The following is a 24042-nucleotide window of genomic DNA, read 5'->3' as shown; positions in this document are numbered from 1 at the left end:
GATTGAGCAGATTCACCTGTTTCCCTTTAAATTGTTTTTCTCAGTTTATTAGCTTCATTCAGTTTGCCATTTCTGAACAAAATTACTAATTAGTCTTTTCATGGGTTGATTAATGAAGGGTTTGTCACCAGGGAACTTTTTTAATTTTTTTCTCTGAGAAAAGATATTAGATATTTGTCATGTAGCTTTTTGCAAAAAGTGGCATATTTTTATCAAGATTATGTAAATTGTAAATATCGGACTAATCTTCAGCACTTAATCACGTTCCAAAAGAAAGAAGGCCAGGATTTTGAAAAGAGCGGCAAGAGCTATAAGTTACTGAGAATTAATGCATAAACCTGAAGAGGGGAAAAATGATAACTCCCACCTGTGGGGTCAAAGCTGAAAGGGGGCTGTAAAATTTATATATATTAGTTAGAATGACATAACCAGAGAAGCATTTCCCCTAGTAGTTGATATTTTAACAATTTTTTTAACTTTAAGAGAGAGACAAATTTAATTCATCTTAAGATCGTCGGCGTCACCAACTGAAGAAAGTCCAGCATTTGGATACATAGAAATAACAAAATCAGCACTGTTCTGCAATTGCTAGATAAATTAACGTTTTGTATCAACATTTTGGTTTTGCGAGTAATTGAATAATGAAATCCTTAGCCATAGGGTTTCACCATACTCAGATAAACTAGGGACGGGAATAATTTTGGGGTAAAAGTTGCATTTAGTAAAAAATAAGACACCGCACCATTTTGTTCCAAGTGGATGACCTGAAGGATAGAGTTTAATATGCTCTAAGTAATTTGACAAAGGGAGAAACCTTTGGTCATGAGACTGTACCTCTGTAACAGCTATAACACCAATTTTATTTAATTCTGATAGCACCTTGAGTTCAGTAAGCTTGTCAAAAGGAGGACTTTCAGCGATAGTGATCAAAAATTTAAGAAATCTAAGCGGTCTGATAAACTTGATAGTCAATGAACGAGTAGTTTTAGTAGTTCTTGTGTAGGGTTTTATTTTTGGGTAAGAAATGGGGCGGATAACTATTGGGGCGGACAATTATTACAAGCAAATTTTCACACGTAAGAATTATCAAACCAGAATCACATTGGTATGGTAGCCACGGGGAATAAAGTGAATGGGACAAAAGTAAGATGGAGAGCGTCTGAGAAGGGAGGGGTTTATTTCAGCAAAGACGGATAGAGGCTAAAACCAGCTGATAAATTCTTGGAAGCACGGAGAAGAACGGAGTCAGAAAGGTGTGGGTTTTACGAAGGAATATGAGTAAGGGGGAGGGGGGTCGGGAATGGTTAAATTTGAGTAAAGAGATCTGAGAGGCTGGATTGATTGGACGTTCGTAAGTTCCTGGACGTTCGTAAGAGACCATCAACCATTTCCTTTTTGGTTGCCCTGTGGCAACTCTAAACCATAAAAAAGAATGGCTAACTGTATCTGCTATATTCAAGCGCCATAAGCTAACCCCTAATATTGACCAACTAACACAAAGGAGACACTCTTCAACTGATGATGCCGAATTGTTCAAAGCTGTGTTTAACTGCCTAAATATAGGTGGTTTCATCAACGATGTATAAATTCTATTATTAAATAATAATAGTCTAATTTCTATATTTGATTTCCCAGGACACCCCTGACATAATCAGACAATCCGAAAAAGGTTAAATGCATTCATCCGAAGGCTATAATTGAAGAAGAAGAAAATCGGTTAAGCTATTAGATGGCTAATCACTATGAAATACCCACATGGTTAGCATTTTCTTGCGAATTTTACCTAAATAGATTACTAAATCTTTCTCCATATGTCCAAGTAGCCTAGTCCCTTTGGAAGGGTGTCAAATTGAACTATAAAGAAAGCCCCTTTTCAGTCACTCACTTTTCCAGGACAAGGCCTAGGCTGCATCTCACATCTTTTGGGGAGGGTTTAGGGTTTTTTCAATTTTCTAGGTATAAGAAAAATTTAGCCTTCAACTTGATGTTTTTCTTAGCCCTAATCCTCAGTCCAAAAAGCCTAGGCCTAGGGTAAAAAAACAGGAGTATACCCAATGGATAATATCTAAAAAATTTTATTCTATAGAATGTAAGAATAATATCCAACCATACTTAGTTATTGCCAATATTATCCTACTAGTTAGCTATCTGAAAAATCCTTTTAAGCAAATAAGAAATTATCCAACTAGGAAAACAATTAAAATTTAAAAGAAAAATAGGCTAGTTTTAGCTATCTTGCTAGCCAAATACAATAAAGCATAAGAGGCAACTTAGTATCTCCAACTAGGTGGATAATACTTGGTCAATATATACTAAATCATATTATTGAGTTAGGACTAAAGTGAATACACCATTCGATGACTTTTTTTATGTTGATAACGAAAAAAATAAGCATTTCTACGGAATTTACTTCCAGCCCCCCCCCCCTCAGTCTGCTAAACCTAACAACCAAGATTGGGCATTGAAAGGGGGGGGGGGGCTGAAACAACGTTATGAAATAAATGAGTATCAAATTTTTAAACCCCATAAAAAAAGGCATCAAATAAGTCATTAAAATTTGTCCTAAATCATAAATATTATTTGTTAGATATTGACCTAATACTTTAACTTAATGCTTCTGATATATATCTAACTAGACAGATAAGTCAATTTTTTATGCAAACTAGTGATAATATCCAACTAGTCAGACAATTTTTCTCCTAGACATAGCCTGAACATCTAACTTGGTGAATAACACTTTGTCCTAGCCCTTCTAATATTAATCCAACTAGGTAGTTAAGTAACTTCCTGCCTAGTTAAATATATATCAGAAGATCTAAGACTTAGCATTATCCACCTAGTTAGATATTCTTGCTTTGCCTAAGAGAAACAATTTATCTGGCTAGTTGGATATTATCCCAAAACTGTTAAGCCTAATGGAACTTATGTATCTTCCTAGTAGGACATATATCAGTAGTTTTAAGACTTAGTATTATCCACCAAGTTAGATGTTCATGCTATGCCTAAGAGAGATTAATTGTCTGGCTAGATGGATATTAACCCCAAACTACTCAGAGAATCTTCTTGTATGCCTAGTTGGATATATATCAGAAACACTAAGCAACATTATTATCCAACTAGGTAGATATTCTCTCTGCCTAAGAAAAACAATTTAGCTGGCTAGTTGGATATTAACCCTATACTGCTTAGAGAATCTTCTTATCTGCCTAGTTGGATAGATATCAGAAACACTGAGCTACATTATTGTCCACCTAGTTAGATATTCTTGCTGTGCCTAAGAGAAACAATTTATCTGGCTAGTTGGATATTATCCCAAAACTGTATGATCGAATTTACTTATCCTCCTAGTTGGATATATATCAGGAGTGTTAAGACTTGGTATTATCCACCTAGTTAGATGTTCATGCTATGCCTAAGAGAAATGAATTATCTGGCTAGTTGGATAGTAACCCCAAACTGCTTAGAGAGTCTTCTTATCTGCCTAGTTGGATATATATCAGAAACACTAAGCTACATTATTACCTAACTAGGTAGATATTCTTGTTGTGCCTAAGAGAAGCAACTTATCTGGCTAGTTGGATATTAACTCTAAACTGCTTAGAACAACTTCTTATCTACCAATTTTGATATATATCCCAAACACTGCGCTATGCTAATATCCAACTAGGTAGATATTCTGGATAGGCTATTGCATAGACAGTCAAATATTAAGCTAGGTAGATAAAGGTGTAAGAGTCTTAAAAATGTTATTATCTGTCTAGCATGATATTTTATCTGGATACTAAGTGTAGTTGGATAATATTTTTACATTCTATAGAATATAATTTTTTTAAGAATATCCATTGGGCACCTTCCCATAAAAAACCAGTATCCAATTGAGCAAAATTATGTAGGCTAGCGTAAAACTAAAACCCTCACATATTGTTACCAAAGAGGGCTTGAGAAGGATTGGGTATAGGCCTAGTAATGAATAGCTACAAGTCTAAGCAATGCATCAATATGGTTGTTATTCAAATTATTTAAGATCAACCACTAGAAACTATTGGTCTATTGACTTGCCTACAGAAACCTCTTTTTGGAAATATCAATTATCCTATTGTGATGCATATATCCTTTTAGCGTTTCAGTTTTATTCACATATTAACAGAAAGCTGATTTCCTTCTGATTCTAGAAATGTAACTTTTGTTGCTTGATATTTATTCTATAAATCACAAATATTTAAATATAATTTTTCTTTTTTTAATTGCTTTTCAAAACAGAGACCACATTTTCAACTTATGCTGACAAATCATTGGTGAAAACTTGACCAAGAAGGTGGGTACTTGTTACTGCCCACACACTGCTTCATGTTGTAGTAAAAAGGGGTGGTCCAAAAACCCATTGCTATTTTTCCAGAATGTTAAAGAAAACTGGTCTTTCCCAAAAAGAGGTCTTTTACCCTATACTAACTGCTAGTCCTTTTTTGCAAATGTTCCAGAGGCTCCCTGATGAGACCAAATGTATCCTTTAATATTCTTGGATGATTTTATTTATTACCTTAAATTGTATTTGCCAGCAATAAGGATTAGTCCTGTGAGTGCTGGTCAATAATTATGGTTACTCAACTTGCTAGGTGCGTCCAAACATTAGGCTAGCCTATAAAATACTTGCATCATTCCTGTTTGTGATTTGCTTCATTATAGCCTACCCCCTGTCTGTAATAGACAAATCTATAGCACAAAATATATATTTGCATTGTGTTTTGAGACTTTTTGATAAATTTGTGACAGTTTATACCCTATTATTGATCTACAAATAAAGTGAAAATATCACCTGGTGTCTTTTTTTAAAAAATGTGAAAATGCCCTTTCTGAATATAATTAATGCTTTAATCAGAAATTCAATTTATGGTATCATCTCAAAGATGATACCTTTTTCTCTTATTTTAGATACTGCTCTTAGCATCACTTTTTAAAACTAGTTTGCCCATAAACAGTGGCAGATCCTGTTTTTTTTAGGGGGGGGGGCACAAAATAGGTTGATCCAATAAACATGCATTAGGATCAAGTTTAATTTATGCAAACTTGCAATAATTAGTTTAAGTAAATTACACTACTTTTGACTATTTTAGGCGGGAACCCCATTGCCCCTCCCCTGGATCTGCCACTGCCCATAAATTGAATTGACTGTGGCAAAATTGAGAACCAGAAAACTCATCAAAAACATAAAGTTTGGGCTGCATATTTGCACATGAGGAGAGGGAGAGGAAAGTATAGTGAAGCTGCAGTTGAAGTGTATTAACTCAACTATTCTGCATATAATGAGGTAAAAAATTATTGTTGTAAACCCTTTTTTATATCCAAAAATAAGAGAAAAATGTATCATCTCTTACAGTCTATAATGGGCTTAAATTTAAACTTATGAGTAAATAAATTATTATATTTGGAAAGAACATAAAAAAAATTGAGTGGTATCTTCACTTTATTCATGAGTCATCAATGTAGACTGTCCCAGATTGACTACCTTTTCTTCTTACTGATTTTACAGTAGCCTAAACCAGTAGCAGGAAGAAAAGAGTTATATTATTGAAACTACAATAAGTCAAAGTACTGGGAAAGAACCCCAGTACTTTAAAGTGCCCAATCTTGGACAAATATACCTTTCTAAACCTAGATAGCACATTTCTAATCTTAGAAATGATTTATTTAGGTTTAGGCATTTGGGATTGGCTGATAGTTAGGACTAAGTCACTTGGGATTGGTTGACCACAATCTTGGAAAACATTCTCCAGTTCCAGTTTCAAAATTTGTTTAAGGGTATAGGAACTACCAATCAGTCCTTACACCCCTTGGCTCCTCAAAAGTATCTTCAGATAGCCAGCAATCCTTCATCCTCTTCTGTAAACAAGCCCCTGGAAATAAAGATGTCCTCCAGTCAGCTAACAACAGGTTCTCCCTATTAAATCTTAATTCTGATGATGGTTTGTGGGAAGTGTGGGTACTTGACCTACCCATCCCCAATAATTCAAGGCCTATAGCCTGAGTTTTAGAGTTTAAACCTTAGAGTTTTTAAGCACTTAAATTTAAAGAAAATGTAGCAATACCCCTACAGCACAGCCTATTGGGAAACTGGATAAAGACCAGCCTACATCTGTTTTAATCTTGGGAAACAATATATCTTTCTATAATTTTGGTTGAGTCTGATCTTCTTTTACTCTTGGTTTTGGATAAAATGGATTTAGATTAAATGCACAATAATATGTAATAATTAAATATATTATAACTATTGAATTTTGAAGAATATAAACTGATTCATCCCCATGCCAGGAATTCTTGTCGTTTAAAATTTGCTGAGTTTTGTTTCATTTTGCATGTAAAGTTAGTTACTTTTTTTTGATAATTTTTTTCTTAATGTATTTGAAAATAAACTTATTCCTAAGAAAATTTATCATAAAATATATTTTTCTATGCTCCCCACCAACTCCAGATATTCTTGTGTCTGCCTCCCCTTTAAAATTTTTTTTGCAGGTCCCCTTGTCCTAGGGCACTGATTTTTGGTGAACTTGCACAATCTTTGTGTTATAAAGTGTAACCTTGTGCAATAGATGTAGTGCTCAAATGAGGCATAAGGGAAGTGTTTTGTGCCTCACAGCCTACCTTTGCTCAGTCCTGACTTACAAGACTTTAAAGGTTTAAAAATTTATTTTAAATCACCAAGAGCACAATAGCACTGTCTTAGTAAAAAGTAAAATGGGATCTATGTATTATTTATTTAAATTTTTTTTTTTTTTTACCATGACACTTTGTATGGAAGAATTTGTTGTAGAAACTTCAGAAGGAGTTCATTCAGCTGGATATTAAAAGCTCTAGTGCCCTTCTTAACAGTCAAAAATGATTTGAGGGTAACCAGCCCCCCCCACCACATTCTTTTTTGCCCAAAAACATGAAATAAAAATTTTGAGATAGCCATTATACTAACCACATTTTTATTATATATTATATATCATTATATTAACAGTTTATACAGTTTTATTATATATCATTATATTAGCCACAGGCCTCTGGGAATGTCAATCCTGCCCCCCCCCCTAAAGTCCTTGGAGCAAGGGCTGTAACTTATGGAATTCACCCATTGTTTGTGTATATTAACAGGAAAGGGGGTATGTTTGACCCATAGTGTCCAAAAAGTCCAAGGACATTCAGGGAGTGGCAGGGGTGTGGTTTGGGGGTGGCAAGGGGAGGGGGTTGCTCCTCCAATAATGTGAAGAAAAAAAAATTATTCATCCCATGCTTTTGACTATCCAGATATGGACCTTTCTTGCCCCCCTCCCCCAATAAAAATGCTGGAGATTCGCCCCTGGGGAATGGTAAGGGGAGTGCTGATCTAAATAAAAACTCACTTTTTGGATCCTGGTTGTTAAACAGCAGTGTTGCAGAAACAGCCCAGGGAATTAAGCTGAAACTTTCAGGCCATGTCAAGGGGGATGTTCAGTCAAATGAAAGGCAGTATGTGCATACTACTACTAGAGCTGGTATTAAAAATACTGCTCCCCCTGTAATATCTACAACTACTTCTACTATTGAAGCTAAGAGTATTAAGGTGAAACTTTTAGGGAATTTTGAACTAAGTCAAAATACACTATGTCAGTGCTGGTCATCAAAATGGCATAAATGTAATATCTTAGGAACAACTTAGAGTATTTAGTTGAAACTTCTATGTCTTGTTGAGGGGGATGTTGAACCAGCCCAATGTTACTCTATGCATACTACTTCTACTGCTACTACTAGTGCCACTTTAAATACTGCTACTATTAAACTAAACCAAAATAGTTTAAGTATATACAGGTGGCCTAAAGGGCATAGACAGGATATCTTAGGAATGGAATAGTATATAAAGTAGAAATTTTCAGAGAAAGTCTAGGGTGATGTTCAACTAAATCAAAACACACTTTGTGTATGTGGGTTATCAAAGGGATTTTTGAATAGTGTCCTAGGGAAAGCTTAGAATATTAACTTGAAACTTTCAGGGCATGTTAAGGGGTACATTGAACTAACCAAACAACAATCAGCACATACTACTAATACTGCCTCAACTGCTGCTTCTATTGGTACTACTACTACTATTGAAGCTAAGGGTTTTAAGGTTATTAATAAAAAAACTTTCTGGAAAAGGTTTTTTTCAAAAAAAAGTAAAGGCCATAGTAAACTTGAGAGAAGCAGAAATAAATTGCTATGATAATTCAAACTCAAAATGACCAGAAATGACTGTTAAAGAATAAAGGAAACCCAAAACAAACAGAAATTAAATAAACAATCATAGCAAAGAAATGTACAACATGTGCTAATGTAAATGAATGAATAAATCTTAAAACAATTAACACTCAAATTGAATATAGAAATCAAACTCAAAACAAACAAGAGTTTGACTACTGCCCCCTTCCTTAACTGTACAAGTCAAAAGCCTACTGCATCATTGGTGCTTTACTGAAAATGAATTGTATCACAAATATTTTCTTTTGCACTTTTTACAACATTGAAAATAAAAATTACAATGAAATAAATTCTTCAGCTGATGAGCTTTCAGCAATTAATATCTTTATATATCAAATATTTATTTTAATTTTATTAGTTCTTTCAAAGGCTTTTCAAGAAATACATCATTTTTGCTATAAACAAGAGTTGGGCTTCTGCCCACTTCCTTAGTAATAAAATATAAAGCCTATTGTTTCATTGGGGCTCTACAGACAACAGACTATATTACAAATACTTTTTTTGTACTTATTACAACATTGAAAACGATAATACAAATTACAGTGAGATAAAAACTTAAACTGATGAGCATTCAGCAATTAATATCATAGTATATAAAATATTCAGTTTAATTTTATTAGTTTGTTCCAAGACTGTTCAAGACACATACATTTTCAGTATAGCACCAATAATGCAGTTGGCTTTAAACTTTTACTGTTAGGGAGTGGGTAGTAGTCAAACTCTTGTTTGTAGTGATTTTTGTTCATTTTAATCTTTATTTGTATATTCAATTAAAGTTCTACTCATTGTAAATTTTGTTTATTTATTTATATTAGTTCCTGGGGTATGTTTGCTTTTCTATGATTGTCTATTTAATTTCTGTTCATTTTGGGTTTCGTTTATTCTGTAGTAGTAACTTCTGGTCATATTGAGTTTAAACTGTTATAGGATTTTATTTCTCCTGCTCTCAAGTTTGATATGGCCTTTACTTTTCTTGGAAAAACTTCTTTCTTGGAGAGTTTTTTGATTAATTTTTGTTTGTTTTTGATTGCCAAAGTTTCAAGTTTTTCAACATTCCCCATTTCAAAATCAATTTTTTTTTCAACATAAAAGTATCAAAGTAACAGTATCAAAGTAACAATAAGCAACTTGCATAATTAACAGCCCTTGCCTTGGGGCCAGGGGTGGATTCAACCCTGGAAGCATAGTTGTTTGGCCTTTGACTATTTTGAACAAAATGGCTATCTTAAAATTTTGACAAGTCATTCTGGGAAAACTGTGAGGGGGTGGGGGGCTGGTTACCCTTTGGTCATTTTGGACTCTTAAAAAGGAGACTAGAACTTTCAATTTCCAACAACAATGGGCAACTAGCATAACATATAGCCCTTGCCCTGAGGGCTAGAGGGGGGGTAACAAACCTGGAGCCATAGTTATTTGAAATTTGGACCATTTTGAACAAAATGGCTCTCTTAAAATTTTGATTGGAAGCATTTGGAGAAAAAGGGCAGGGGGTGGTGGTGGTGGTGGTCCAATCACTCTTGACTCTTAAAAAGAGAACTAGAACTTTCAATTTAAAATTGAATGAGTCTTTTCTGAAGTCAATACAACCACCACTTCTATAAAAAGTTTATATGTTAACAATGGGCTACTTGCATAATTTACAACCCTTGCCCGGGGGGCTTTGGGGATTTATCAGACCTAGAGGCATGGTTATTTGACCTTTGGACTATTTTTAACTAAACAATTATCTCAAAACTTTGATTGGATGCATTTGGGGAAAAGACTCTAAAAAGAGCACTAGAGCTTCCAATTTACAATCGAATGAGCCCAATCCAAGGTTTATATGACCACCCATTCTGTATGAAGTGCACCTGGGGAAAAATCAACATCAAAGCTATTTCAGATTTATTTATTCATCTGTATTTGCACCTGTTATCTTTGTGTTTGGTATGATTGCTAATTTTAATTTCTGTTTGTTTTGGTTTCTTTTATTCTCTAATAGTATTCTCTTGTAATTTCTGCTGATCTTGAGTTTAATTAATGAACAAATTTTATGCCCCTGTGGTATAACTTACAGTCCTTGTCCCTGGGTTTTGGGGGCAGTGTCAACCTTTAGGTATTGTTATATGATTTTTGACTATTTTGAACAAAATGGTTATCTTGAAATTTGTATTGGATATATTTGGAGAAAAGATATATCCAAAGATATATCCAAAGATATATCATTAGAAAAATTAGTGAGCCTCCTACAGTTTGTACAACCACCCCTTGTATAAAAATCTCATGTGTCCCAGGGTTATAACTTATAACCTTGACCTGGGGCCCCAGTGGGTTGTGTCAACCCCAGAGAAATTTTGAACAAAATGGCTATCTTAATTTTGACGAAATGTATTTGGGGAAAAGAGGGCGTGAGGGGAGGGGCTACTTGCCCTCTAATCACCATTGACTCTTAAAAATGGAACTAGAACTTTCAATTTCCAATCCAATGAGCCTCTTCCAAAGTTTCACAAATAACCATAAATAAATAAATTAAACCCAAAACAAAGAGAAATTACAACAAATAGCCAACTCATACTCAAAACTAGCAGAAACTAAGATAAGTAGGGCTGATGCCCCCCATGCCTTCTGAAGACTAGAACATAATTTGTACTTTACTGAAAACAAAATACATTTAAAATGTTCTCACTTTTTTAGCTGTGATAAATCTTAAAATTTTAAGACTTAAAGGAATAAACATCAGTATATGTATGTTAAACTGTCAATCCACATTCATTTGTTGATTTTTTTGAGTAGTCTTGGTTGCAGTGGTGTATTTTTGTTGTTGTTGATATTATAAGAAATAGAAACATTCAGCTCAAAATAAGGAGTGTTTTAAGTAAAGTGCAAATTATATTCTGTTCTTTAGAAGGCATGGGGGGGGGCGTCTGCTGGTTTGGTTTTGACTCAGCTATTTAAGTTATTTTAATTTCTGTTTGTTTTGGGTTTCATTTAGTTATTAATAGTGATTTGTGGAGGTTTTATGCTTGCAAAATTATTTGACTTGATTTATGCTTATTTTTGGTTTGTATAACTCTTAGCTCTTGTTTTAAAAGTTTATTTTATTCAATAGAGGAGAAAACCAAAGGCTTGTCGTAATACAAGACAAGAAATGACAGCTAAAACAGCAACACTGCAAAATACAAAACAGAAAATAAAACAAAAAAAATATTCATCAGTAAAAAACAACTAGCCTATACAACAACTTTATTACAGAAACTGTGTTCCATAGAACTCAGTTTCATTGAGAGCACTCTTAAATGTTTGCACTGTTTGTGCAGAAACTACGGTATCAGGTAACGTATTCCAAAGTTTTGTTGCTCGATTAATAAAGCTACATTGACCTATTTTCTTGTGCACTTGCAGCTGAAACAGTTTATACAAGTTTTGTCGAGTGTCTGAGTAGTTAATTTGTTAAAAATTTTTAAGTTAATTTGATATGATGTCTAAAAGGTGAATATACTACTTAATTTGCTTTTTAATGCTCTTTCTAAATACACTAATTACCTCCCTTGCAAATTTTGTTTTGAGCTCTCAAAATAGCACCTCGTTTTTTTTTGTTAGTCAAACCAAGAAAAAGCATACCATTTAATTTGTTTCAATTGATGAATATATTACAAAGTACTGAGTTCTGATATGGCAAATCTATCCTATTAATGTCTTATTTGTTTTAAGTTTTGATGTTGCTGTATCTCTTGAATTTTTTGTTTTATTTTACCTAGGATATTCAAATCATCTGCATAATCAAAGTCTAGAAGAGCTTTAAGTTTCAATTGGATATTTAATTGTTAATTGACCTAGTTTGTGTAGGCTATACATTAATGGTGTCAATGTTCGAAATTAAGTTGTGGTTAAATATTAAGCTATTAGATATACAATTAATAGTAGCTATGATAAGAGTAGTTCTGGTAGGAGCTGCTTCTCAATGATTTCGGAGTTATTGACTGCAATAATCGTTTCAGATTCCTAATCAACAGCCTCCTACATTGTTAAATTCCAACTTTGGTGAAAATCAAGTACTGTCTGTTTTTTTTCTTTTTTTTTTACTTGTATATTGCAATATTACCCTCAGGTTTGAAGTTAACAGTCTGACATATCATTAAGTACTGATTTTGCAGAAAATCAAACACTATTTGTACAATATGCAATTGTTAAATTTTGCTTTGGACTTTCAAACTGCAAGATCAGTCTTGGATTGTATCCTCAGGTTTGAAGTTAATAGTCTGACATATCATTAAGTACTAATTTTGCAGAAAATCAAACACTATTTGTACAATATGCAATTGATACATTTTGCTTTGGACTTTCAAACTGCAAGATCAGTCTTGGATTCTAATCAATAACCTAAAATACCCTAACATGCAAAGTTTGGTAGAAATGAAACAACTGAGGAATATGTATTTTCTTAATATTTCGATGTAGGACAGTGACAATACACTCTTAAAGATTTTTCACAATTAACCTTTGGTCGTTTATGAAAATCCTCAAATGAATCCTTTTAAACCAGTTGACTATCTCTGAATTTCACTCTATAGCTTTTTAGCCCTTTTGGGCCAAAATTGGCTGTTCTACACCTCAAAATAGCAGAAAACATCACCTTGTAGTGATGCAATCTTTTATTCTACTTTTAAAGGATATTACAATTTTCAATTTCTGTTTGAATAATGCCTCTTCCAGTGTTCTAGTGCTATTGGTTCAATATGATCACCCCTGAAAAAAGCAAATGAACATGATCATCCTTCTATTAAATTTGCAACATTTCTCATTATTTTAGATAGGGACTTGAAACCTTTTCAATTGGGCACTTAAATATGCTGAATTTTGATGATTTAATTTTATCAGAATTACTCTTCCTTTTCCTTGGTAGACTCCAGGATGAGAATTTACGAGAAACTTTCCAGGAACAGTTGAATACTAAACTTGAGAGTATAAAATTTGATAATGTGGAAGATGGTGGGAATAAGTTTAAAAAAATAATTTTTTAAGTTGCTGAAGGTGTCTTAGGGAAGAAAGCTAGAACTGCAGCTAAGAGTATTAGTGAAAAAGCTTTATGTTTGATAGAAAGGAGAAAGGACTTGTACAAGGGTTATCTGAGTAATAGATCATATGAAAACAAAAGGAATTTAAAGAAAGTAGGGAAAGTATAAAAATATCAACTAAGTAGGTGTGAAGTGTAGGCCATGGATAAAATTTCCAAGGATCTGGAAGATCCAGCTAGATAGCATAATAGTAAAATACTGTACTGGCATGTTAACAAATTGAGAGGGAATAGTCAATCCGGACTGGGCCCAGTTAAAGATAGGAATGGGGCCGCAATTAGCGATAAGGAAAAAACTAAAGAGAGATGGGCCAAACATTTTGAGAAATTGCTTAACCGAGATAGAGTTGCAGGAAAAGATATAGAGGAAAATGAAAAAGTTTGTGATACCTTGGATGCGAAGGAAGATTTGTTTTGCAAGGAGGAATTAGCAACAGTACTAAAAGGATTAAAAAATAATAAGGCTCCAGGTGCTGATAGGGTGATAAATGAGTTTATTAAATAGGGTGGCTCTGTGTTTAGAAATAAGTTACTTAAGATTATGAATATGATTTTTGAAAAAGGGGAGGTACCTAACGATTTTAGGAAAACCTTAATTAAACCACTCTATAAGAAAGGTGATAAGAATGAGTGTGGTAATTATCGAGGCATTAGTGGGGTCTCTGTAGGTAGTATAAGTAAATTACTTAGTAATACGAAATATTTTCGACTGAGAAATGTCTTAGACAAAGTTTTAAGAGATGAACAGGGCAATTTTTGAAGAAGTTGAGCATCTGTCGATCAAGTTTTCACTCTCAGGTTTATAGTTCAGAAGTGCCTGAGTTGTGAATCACATCTTGTCCTCAGTTTTATAGATTATCAGCAAGTGTTCGATTCTGTTGATAGAAGAGCTTTAGTAAAGGTTTTATGCTGGTATGGTATACCAGACAAATACATTAAAGTGATTAGTGCTATGTGCGAGAATAACACTGCTGCGGTTAAGGTAGGAAATGAGGTTAGCAGCTGGTTTTGTATTAAATCAGGAGTTAAGCAGGGTTGTGTTCTATCCCCCTTTATATGGCTTATTTTGACGGACTTTGTCTTAAGGAGCACATGAAAGGCAATGAGAGACCACAGAATCAAATGGGAAGGAAAAAGTCTCCTGGACTTAGATTATGCTGATGACTTAATCACCTCAGATGAAACTGTGAATAAAATGAACTGACTTTTAGATATTTTTCGAGTTCAGGGTGCTGGAATAGTTTCAAAAAATTACGTTAAGAAGACTAAGTCACTAAGGCTAGGAGTAAGTGAGGAGAAAAAGATAACGTTGAGTAATGAAAAGATTGAACAGGGTGGCAGCTTCACTTACCTTGGTAGTATCAGAGGCAACGCTGTAGCGTTGCCTATAGTAAAGGCCATACGGCTCCAATGTTTTATTATTTATTTATTATTTTTTTCCCAGAGGCACTTTATATGGAAGGGGTTGCCGTAGAAACTTCAAAGGAGGCTCATTCGATTGGAAATCGAGAGTTCTAGTGCCCTTTTTAATAGTCGAAAATGATTGGAGGGCAACTAGCCCTCCACGCCCATCATTCCCCCAAACACATTCAATCAAAATTTGAGATAGCCATTTTGTTCAGCGTAGTTGATTTCCAGATAGAAAATATATTTTTGAAGAGGACACTCCCCCACAACCCTCAAGGCAAAGGGTTTAAGTTATGCCCTGGGGACATGTAAGGTTTTTATAGAAGGCGTTGTTGTAGAAACTTCAAAACAGGCTCGTTCGATTGGAAATTAAAGGGCTAGTGCCCTTTTTAATAGTCGAAAGTGATTAGAGTGCAACTAGCCCCCTCCCCCCCCCCACGCCCGTCATTTCCCCAAACACATCCAATCAAAATTTTGAGATAGCCATTTTGTTCAGCGTAGTTGATTTCCAGATAGAAAATATATTTTTCAGGAGGACACTCCCCCACAACCCTCAGGGCAAGGGTTTTAAGTTATGCCCTGGGGGCATATAAGGTTCTTATAGAAGGCGTTGTCGTAGAAACTTCAAAAAAAAGCTCATTCGATTGGAAATTCAAAAATCTAGTGCCCTTTTGAATAGTCGAAAGTGATTGGAGATGGAAATCGAGAGTTCTAGTGCCCTTTTTAATATTCGAAAGTTATTGAAAAGAAAATAACCGCCCCCCCCCCCCTCCCACGCCCGAAATTCACCCAAACCCATTCACACAGAATTCTGAGCTAGCAAAATCGTTCAGCACAGTAGATTTCCGGACAGAATATATATTTTTGAGGAGGATAATCTCCTGCACCCCTCAGGGCCAGGGTTTTAAGTTATGCCCTGGGGGCATTTAAGGTTTTTTTAGAAGGAGTTGTCGTAGAAACTTCAAAGCAGGCTCGTTCGATTGGAAATTAAAGGGCTTGTGCCCTTTTTAATAGTCGAAAATTTTTGGTGGGAAACTTGCCCCCCCCCCCCCCCCACGCCCATCATTCCCCCAAACACATTCAATCAAAATTTTGAGATAGCCATTTTGTTCAGCATAGTTGATTTCCAGATAGAAACTATATTTTTGAGGAGGACACTCCCCCACAACCCTCAGGGCAAGGGTTCTAAGTTATGCCCTGGGGGCATATAAGGTTTTTATAGACGGCGTTGTCGTAGAAACTTAAAAACAGGTTCATTGGATTGGAAATTAAAGGGCTAGTGCCCCTTTTAATAGTTGAAAGTGACTGGAGTGCAACTAGCCCCCCCCCCCCCACACCCATTATTTCCCAAAACACATCCAGTCAAAATTTTGAGATAGCCATTTTGTTTAGCGTAGTTGATTTCCAGATAGAAAATATGTTTTTGAGCAGGAAACTCCCCCAAAACCTTCAGGGCACGGGTTTTAAGATATGCCCTGGGGCATATAAGGTTATTATAGAAGGCGTTGTCGTATAAACTTCAAAGAAGACCCATTCGATTGGAAATTCAAAGAGATAGTGCCCATTTTAATAGTCGAAAGTGATTGGATGGCAACTAGCCCCCCCCACGCCCATCATTCCCCCAAACACATCCAATCAAAATTTTGAGGTAGCCACTTTGTTCAGCGTAGTTGATTTCCCGATAGACAATATGTTTTTGAGGAGGACACTCCCCCACAACCCTCAAGACAAGGGTTTTAAGTTATACCCTGGGGGCATATAAGGTTTTATGGAAGGCGGTGTCGTAGAAACTTCAAAAAAGGCTTAGTTGAGTGGAAGTTCTAAGGGCCAGTGCCCTTTTTAATAGTCGAAAGTGATTTGAGGGCAACTAACCCCCCTCTCACGCCCACCTATTCCCCAAACACGTCCAATCCAAACTTTTAGACAGCCATTTTATTAAACGTAGTTTTAAGTTCTGGAAATTAGGTCTTTGAGGATGACAACTCCCCCACAGCCCACAGGGCAAGGGTTGTAATTTAAGGATTCTCCAAATCCTTCCCATTATTTCTTATGAAAGGGATGCTCGTATAAACTTTAGAGAGGGCTCATTTGACTGAAAATTGAAAGTTCTTGTTCACTTTTTAAGAGTCAAAAGAGATTGGAGGGTAACTAAGCCCCCCCTCCTCCACGCCCTAAATGCATCAGATAAAAATTTGAGATAGACATTTTGTTAAAATAGTTCAAAGTTCTGATAACAAAAAACTCTGGTGTCAACACAGCCCACCAGGGCCCAGGGGTAGGCGTTGTAAGTAATGCCCTAGGGCATAACTTATCAAGGGGGGTTTATAACTTATGGGATAGGGTTTTGTATGGAGAGAACAAATAGGAAATCTATTATAATTATCCAACTATAAGGTTAAAATACATACTCTGTGATAGATGCAAAATTGCTTTTTCACACAAAATCCTATTAAGGTCAATTCCAAACAGTCGTGATCCTCTTGTGTCAGCAAGTGAAATGGTCTAAACCCCCTTATTGGAGCTATTTTTTCAATCCATTCATTGTTGTCAATCGCTGTCCACAAGTTATGCAAGCTGTCTATTGTTCATATATAAGGTTTTTTGTCAAAGAGGTAATCGTATAGACTTTGAAAAAAGCCTCATTCGATTTAAATTGAAAGTTCTAGATCCGTTTTTTAAAGTTAAGAATAATCGGACAGTAAGCCCCATGCCATAAAAACTTGAAACTTTTTGCAATCAAAAATGAACAAAATTTAATTAAAAAAAAACCTTCCGATAAAGAAGTTTTTTAAAGAACAGTAAAGGTCATTTTAAAATTTAACTCACCAGATACAAATACCTGTAAGAATTCAAACTCGAAACGACCAGAAATTAATATTAAAGAATAAATGAAACCCAAAACGAACAGAAATTAAATAAACAATCATAGCAAAAAACATACAACAAGAAACAACATAAATGAATAAATACATCTTAAAGCGAGTAATGCTTAGATTGAATATGAAAATCAAGCTTAAAACGAAAACAAATATTTTGCTATTAAAGTATAAATGAAACTTAAAACGAACAGAAATTAAACAAACAATCAATGCGAACAAACATACAATATATATTAATGTAAATGAATAAATAAATCTTAAAACGAGTGAAACTTAAATTGAATATGCAAATCAAGTTTGAATTGAATAAAAATAACTATAAAAAAGAGTTTTGGTATCGCCTCACTGCAGAAGCCTAAAACCTACTGCGTCATTGGCGCTTTACTGAAAACGAATTATATTACAAATGTTTTCTTTTTTACTTAATATTGAAAATAAATATTAAAATTACAGTAAAATTTTGAACTGATGAGCTTTTTGCAATTAATATCATTATGCATCAAATATTCAGTTTAATCTATTAGTTCTTTTCAAGATTGGTCAAGACAAATATAGTTTCACTATAATCAAAATTTGGATACTGCCCCCTTCTTTAACAGTAAGAACCAAAAGCCTTCTGCTTCCTTGGCGCTTCATTGAAAACGAATTACTCGTAAATTTCAAATTTATTCTTTTCTAGTTCTTACAACATTGAAAATGAAAATAAAAATTACAGTTAAAAACAATCTTTAACTGATGGATCTTTCAACAATTAATATCATTATATATCTAATATTCAATCTGATTTTGTTTATACTTTCCAAGACTGTTTAAGACTCATATAGTATTGCCAATTTTTTGTAACTAATCGTGTTAGTTTGTTTTGAAAGCATTCTATGGCTTCTATGCATTTCTATTTGAGCGAAAAACTGCACCTCAAACTTTGTGGAACATGCATTTTCTTGCAGGAAACACCAAAATATAATAAAATGTCAAGTTTTGGAGTGTTCCACCACTCGCAAGCAAGTGCCATTGGTATTTTTGAATCCACATGGTCATTTTAGGGGGGTGGAGGGTAGGCTAATTCTCGTAGCCGCCCCATTCCGTCGTGGTATGATTCACATTTTCAACTCCTGGCGTCCGGACTATCATATAATCTACCAAGCATACAACTACCGCAAATCAGTATCAATAAATAAATGAAACCCAAAACGAACAAAAATTAAAATAAATATTGGAGTCAAACTCAAAACGAGCATAAATTAATATGAGTAGGGTTCAAAACCCCTATGCTTTCTAAAAGCCAGAATATAATTTGTACTTTACTGAACAAAAAAATCAAATGAGTTTACTGAAAAAAAATGTGCATTGCCAATTTAATATACATATGCTGATATTTATTCCCTAAAATCTTAATTAATTTTTGATTTCTTAAAGTTACAAAAGTGAAAACATTTCAAAGAATTATTTTCAGTAAAGCGCCAATGACGCAGTAGGTTTTAGGCTTCTGCAGTGAGGCGATACCCAAACTCTTGTTTATAGTTATTTTTATTCAATTCAAACTTGATTTGCATATTCAATTTAAGTTTCACTCGTTTTAAGATTTATTTATTCATTTACATTAATATATATTGTATGTTGTTCGCATTGATTGTTTATTTAATTTCTGTTCGTTTGAAGTTTCATCTATGCTTTAATAGCAAAATATTTGTTTTCTTTTTAAGTTTGATTTTCATATTCAATATAAGCATTACTTGCTTTAAGATGTATTTATATAGTTATATTATTTGCTGTATGTTTTTTGCTATCATTGTTTATTTAAATTCTTTTCATCTTGGGTTTAATTTATTCTTTAATAGCAATTTCTGATGGTTTTTAGCTTTAATTTGAAAAGGTATTTGTATCTCCTCAGTTTAAGTTTAAAATGGCCTTTACTTTTCTGTGAAAAACTTATTTTTTGGAAAGTTTTTTTTTTAATTAATTATTAGTAATGATGATGGGAGCAGTGAAGATGTTAAAAGTAGAATAGCCAAGGCCCAGGGTGTTTTTCCACAGTTAAAAAAAGTTTGGAAAAATAGGAAGATAAGTTTGCAAACCAAGATTAGAATATTAGAAGCTACAGTGATGACAGTTGTCAAATATGGCTCTGAAGCATGGACGCTCCGAAAAACAGATGAAGATCTGCTAGATGTTTTCCAGAGACATTGCATAAGGGTTGTTCTGGGTACCCGGCTGACTGATCGTATGTCAAACAATAGGCTATACGAAAAATGTGGTTCAATACCGCTCTCTAGGACTATAATGAAAGAAAGATTGAGGTGGCTAGGACACGTTGTGCGGATGAAGGATGACAGATTGCCGAAGATTGTTCTTTTCAGCCAACCGTCTAGGGCTAAATGGAAAGCAAGTCGCCCTCGTCTGGGGTGGGAGGACGTCATAAAGAAAGATTTAAAGGAAATGGGAACTTCGTGGGCGGGTGTAAAAAGGGAGGCTTTGAATAGATTGCGGTAGAGGAGAAGCGTGCGTAGCTGTGTTGGCCTCAGGTGGCTTGGTGCTGCGGTGAGTTGTTAGTAGTAGTAGTACTCTTCCTTTTAAGGGCGTTTTCTGCCTTTTACAGCTTCTGTTCCTATTAGAAAGAGTTGCTCCTTATTAAAATCCACCATCACAAACTGTTTGAAATGATATCAATGAACTGAATGTAGTTTAGGTGGTTCAGGGTCTAAAAATAGATTTGAAATATAATGATAAGAATACTAAATTGCATAAATTAAGAATAATTGAGGATGAAAATGTGATTCTAGGTAAGAAGAAGATTGATCAAGTAAAAAGCTTTGTAAGGATTGTGGATGCAATAAATTTGTAAAAAGCAGAATAGCCAACGTACAGCGAGTTTCTTCACTGTTGAAAAAATTTTACAGAGTAAGAAAACAAGTTTTCTAACTAAGAATATGATACTAGAAGCTGCATTAATCATAGTTATCAAATATTCCTCTGAGTATCCTTTGATCATATACTCATTCACAAGTTTCACAGACAACTCAGAGATTCAAGTAAAGAACATTTTTATAAAATTGATTGCCAATACTGCCCATCCTTAGCGATTTGCTGGACTTCAGTCTTTTACTATAAATTTTCCAACTTTTTATTTTGTTGCTACTTCATCCAAAATATCCATTTACTCATCAGTCACTTTTCTCCTTATGCTATGCTTACATAAAAATTCTGCTTCAATACTTACGTTTTAATTATATTTGGAAAACTTCTGGTTTCCTTCGAAGGATCCACAGTATATATAGTCTATTTTGATGCTTTCAACACCATAGCGGATGCTTAGTTAAAGTATGATTTGAAAGTCCTTGACTTATTGATTTTCCAGCAATGAGAATTTACATCATCATTGTGGGGTCTACAAGGAGAAATCCATAAAATTACTTCAAGCAGCAATTTATGGTAGACTTGGAACTAAAAGACAATCTTGGTTGAATTATGCTTGCTTTGGAGATTCCCAAGAGCAATTTCTCTTCACACGTTAATAAAAAAAAAAAACAAAAAAAAACAATGATGTTGGCAAAAGTAACCACAAAAGATACAATGAAGAATCTCAGCATTAGGTTATATGGTGACCTTGAGCAGAAATCTCAAGTGCAAAAATTATTGAGTCTGGCAATTTCCTCCTAAGTTCTTTTATTAGCTTCAGAGTCTTGGTAGTCATATTACTTACAAAAAAACAACTTATTAGTTCTGTATTGGGTTTTCTCCTGGCTGAATGCTAATTGTTTTGGGAACTATTTTGCACAGTAAGAATCATTCTTATATCAGCTTATAAAATTTATCAAGGCAGCTTAAACAAGCACAACCCAGTTTCCTTAAACAAGAGGCATTATAAATATAATTTATTTAAAGTTTTGTTCTTACTGTAAAGTTTTTTTGTTTGTAAATATATGTTCCGGAATGAAAGGCAACATTCTACAGTAATATGCTAGATGGCTCTATATAATTTCTTTTAGCTGCTCTTCCCATACAAAAAAAAAGAAGGAAGAGTTCACAAGGGGAATTAACAGCATTCCCCATACAAAAAAAAGGAGAAAGGGTTCATAAGGAAATTTTGGCTAAAACCCAGGACTCTTCTCCCTCGTCATGAACCCTAATATTCACCCTAATATTAATTTATCATCTGGCGTTTACCCTGTTGTGTGATGCTCTTTTATTGAGGATAGAAACAAAGCTGGACCAAATGGACCATGCATGGTTAAATATTTTAAACTAGGATTTAGAAAGCCATTAAAAATGGGATTTTTAATTTATAAGAAATTGTTCTTAATTTATACTCCAATACACGCATATATATATTTACTATAGAGTTCTTTGGATTTCTATTGTGTTTTTTTTTCATATAACTTTTGCTTTGAATGCATAAAGATCTTTGGTAGTATAATGAAGTTTGGTTTATGTTAGGTATTGGTGGTGATAACAGAGAATACGTACTAACTACCTGTTGTTTTTTTCGGCCTTTTGAAGCCTTATTTTTCCAACTTTATTGAATGTTTTCATCTGGGAACAGTTGGTCTCTTGTATTAATTATTTTATTGCTTTTTTAGGGCAGGAAAACCAGCAACTGGGTTGCATCTTGATGTTCTTAAAGACGAAAAATTAATCCAGGTGAAATACACTTTCTTTGCATTTTTTTTTTTTTTTTTTGTTTCACCATGATTTTTAAATCGAAATTGTGTTAGATAGCCCCCAGAGAAAAAAAAATAATAAGGTAACCTATTAACAAGCCTACAAGCCTTTAAGGAATTTCTCAGTGACCATACCGTGTGCATAGGGAGAAAAGCTAAGGGGAATTCTCCCCAGAATTGTTCTGATGAATTTTTTGGAATACTAGGGAAATGTTAACCTAAAAATGTATTTTATGGGCTGCCCTCAAGAAAATATACTTTTCCTTGTCTTTCTATAAGAATGAGATCTGTGCACTTATGATGATCTTTAATTGCCTAAACTCAAGTGGTTAACCATCTTTATTCTTGAGTTAAATGTTAGATACCTTATAAGAATCTAGTGCTGGTGTGCTGTTGGTAGCAAATTTCAGCTACGCTTTACATAAAGGTAGTAAGCTAAGAATATGTTCCTCAACAAAGTTCAGTATGTTTGGAAAAGAAGTAAATAGATTTAATTCATAAAATTATTGGGGCGAAATGCAGCCATTTTAACCATTTTATGATGATTTTATAGCAATTTTACCATAATTTGAGAGACATTTTAATATTGGGTGGTAAACAAAGCAAGCCAGACGGTATAATTTACTATCTTTCATTTACACATCAATTCCACTTTTCTATGACATTTTTTTTTGTAAAGAGGTAGTAGTAAAATCATTTAGTATTAAAGATTCATGGCTTAAATATAGGAAGAAAAAAGCATAATAAGTTTACTTAAGTTTACTTTTTCTTAAGTTTTGACAAAAGGTATGATAGAGAATCTGCCCTGGAGTTCCCTATTTAAGAATAACACGTAGAGAAAATACCCTACTCTGGAATAGGGGTAATTCCAAATTTATATTTCTTATGGGCCTTAGCTTACTGGAAAAAGCTTACAGGATTAGGATTACTTAGCTTACAGGATTTCCTTCAGATAAGTGATATGCCTCAGTGTAGACATTTGGGCAGATTTTGTGCTTGCGCGGGGGGGGGGGGGTGTGTGTCGGAGAACCCATTACTGGAAAATTTTTAGTTCTTTGAATATGTTTTGTTTATTTTATTGCCTCTGTAGGTTATAATCACTGATTCTTTCCAAAAATGTATCCCTGGTTTGGGGTCCATATCCAAGTCTTTAAATTTACTGGAATACAAAACCCATTTTCACTTTTTGACTTAAGACCCTTTTTTTTTTTAACTCGAGCTTTTTCAGAACCTCCAAAACTTCCCCTTAAACAGGTATTTTTTCTTTTTTTGTGGTCTTGGGGCGCAAATTAAACAAACAATTTCATTTTCCAGAAGCTTATGATAGATCAGAAAAAATGCTACCTGTTTGGGAGAAATCCGCAAATGAATGACTTTTGCATAGACCATGCATCATGCTCAAGAGTACACGCTGCCCTGGTTTATCACCAGCATTTAAAAAGGACATTTTTGGTAGACCTGGGAAGTAGTAAGTCTTTTCAGTGAAAATATATACTAGTATTATTATTTCTTCCTTTTAGTGGTGTTTTTATGAGGTTCTTTTGTAACTCTTAACTTATTGATGAGTGGGATTGTTGTTGGGATTAGATACATCTTACCCGAGCTTGAGAGCTCAGTCCCCAAGCCTGAGTGTCAAGGTGATGTCGCATATTTTTTATTGTACTCCTTTTGACTGCAAGTCTTTTTTTTCTGTTTCTTTTTTTTTGTTTTGCTAAGTACAAGTATTGGGCATATGACTAAAATGTACAGGTACAAAAATTGTCACTGTCTAGGAAGAAAAACGGTTCTTATTTGG

General features: G+C 34.2%; 1 protein-coding gene across 2 annotated transcripts; it reads left to right on the top strand.

Moving 5' to 3' along the window:
* Positions 1–1713: 1713 nt before the first annotated feature.
* Positions 1714–23750, top strand: NiPp1 (nuclear inhibitor of protein phosphatase 1). Of its 2 annotated transcripts, none has more exons than XM_089100618.1 (3): positions 1714–1758; positions 22167–22227; positions 23562–23750. In XM_089100618.1, exons 1-3 carry the CDS (start codon positions 1730–1732, stop codon positions 23730–23732), a joined length of 261 nt encoding a protein of 86 aa, XP_088956744.1. In that variant the 5' UTR covers positions 1714–1729; the 3' UTR covers positions 23733–23750. The 2 variants fall into 2 exon arrangements, with proteins under 2 accessions (XP_088956744.1, XP_088956745.1); XM_089100619.1 differs by lacking the exon at positions 1714–1758 and adding an exon at positions 5191–5305.
* The last annotated feature ends 292 nt before the right edge of the window (positions 23751–24042 follow it).

This window comes from Artemia sp. Qi Xiang Cuo, chromosome 14, assembly GCF_049724085.1.
Source record: "Artemia sp. Qi Xiang Cuo chromosome 14, ASM4972408v1, whole genome shotgun sequence".
NCBI classification, from domain to species: domain Eukaryota; kingdom Metazoa; phylum Arthropoda; class Branchiopoda; order Anostraca; family Artemiidae; genus Artemia; species Artemia sp. Qi Xiang Cuo.
The sequence above is the reverse complement of the archived record's forward strand: the minus strand, read 5'-3'. Positions and strand labels throughout refer to the sequence as shown.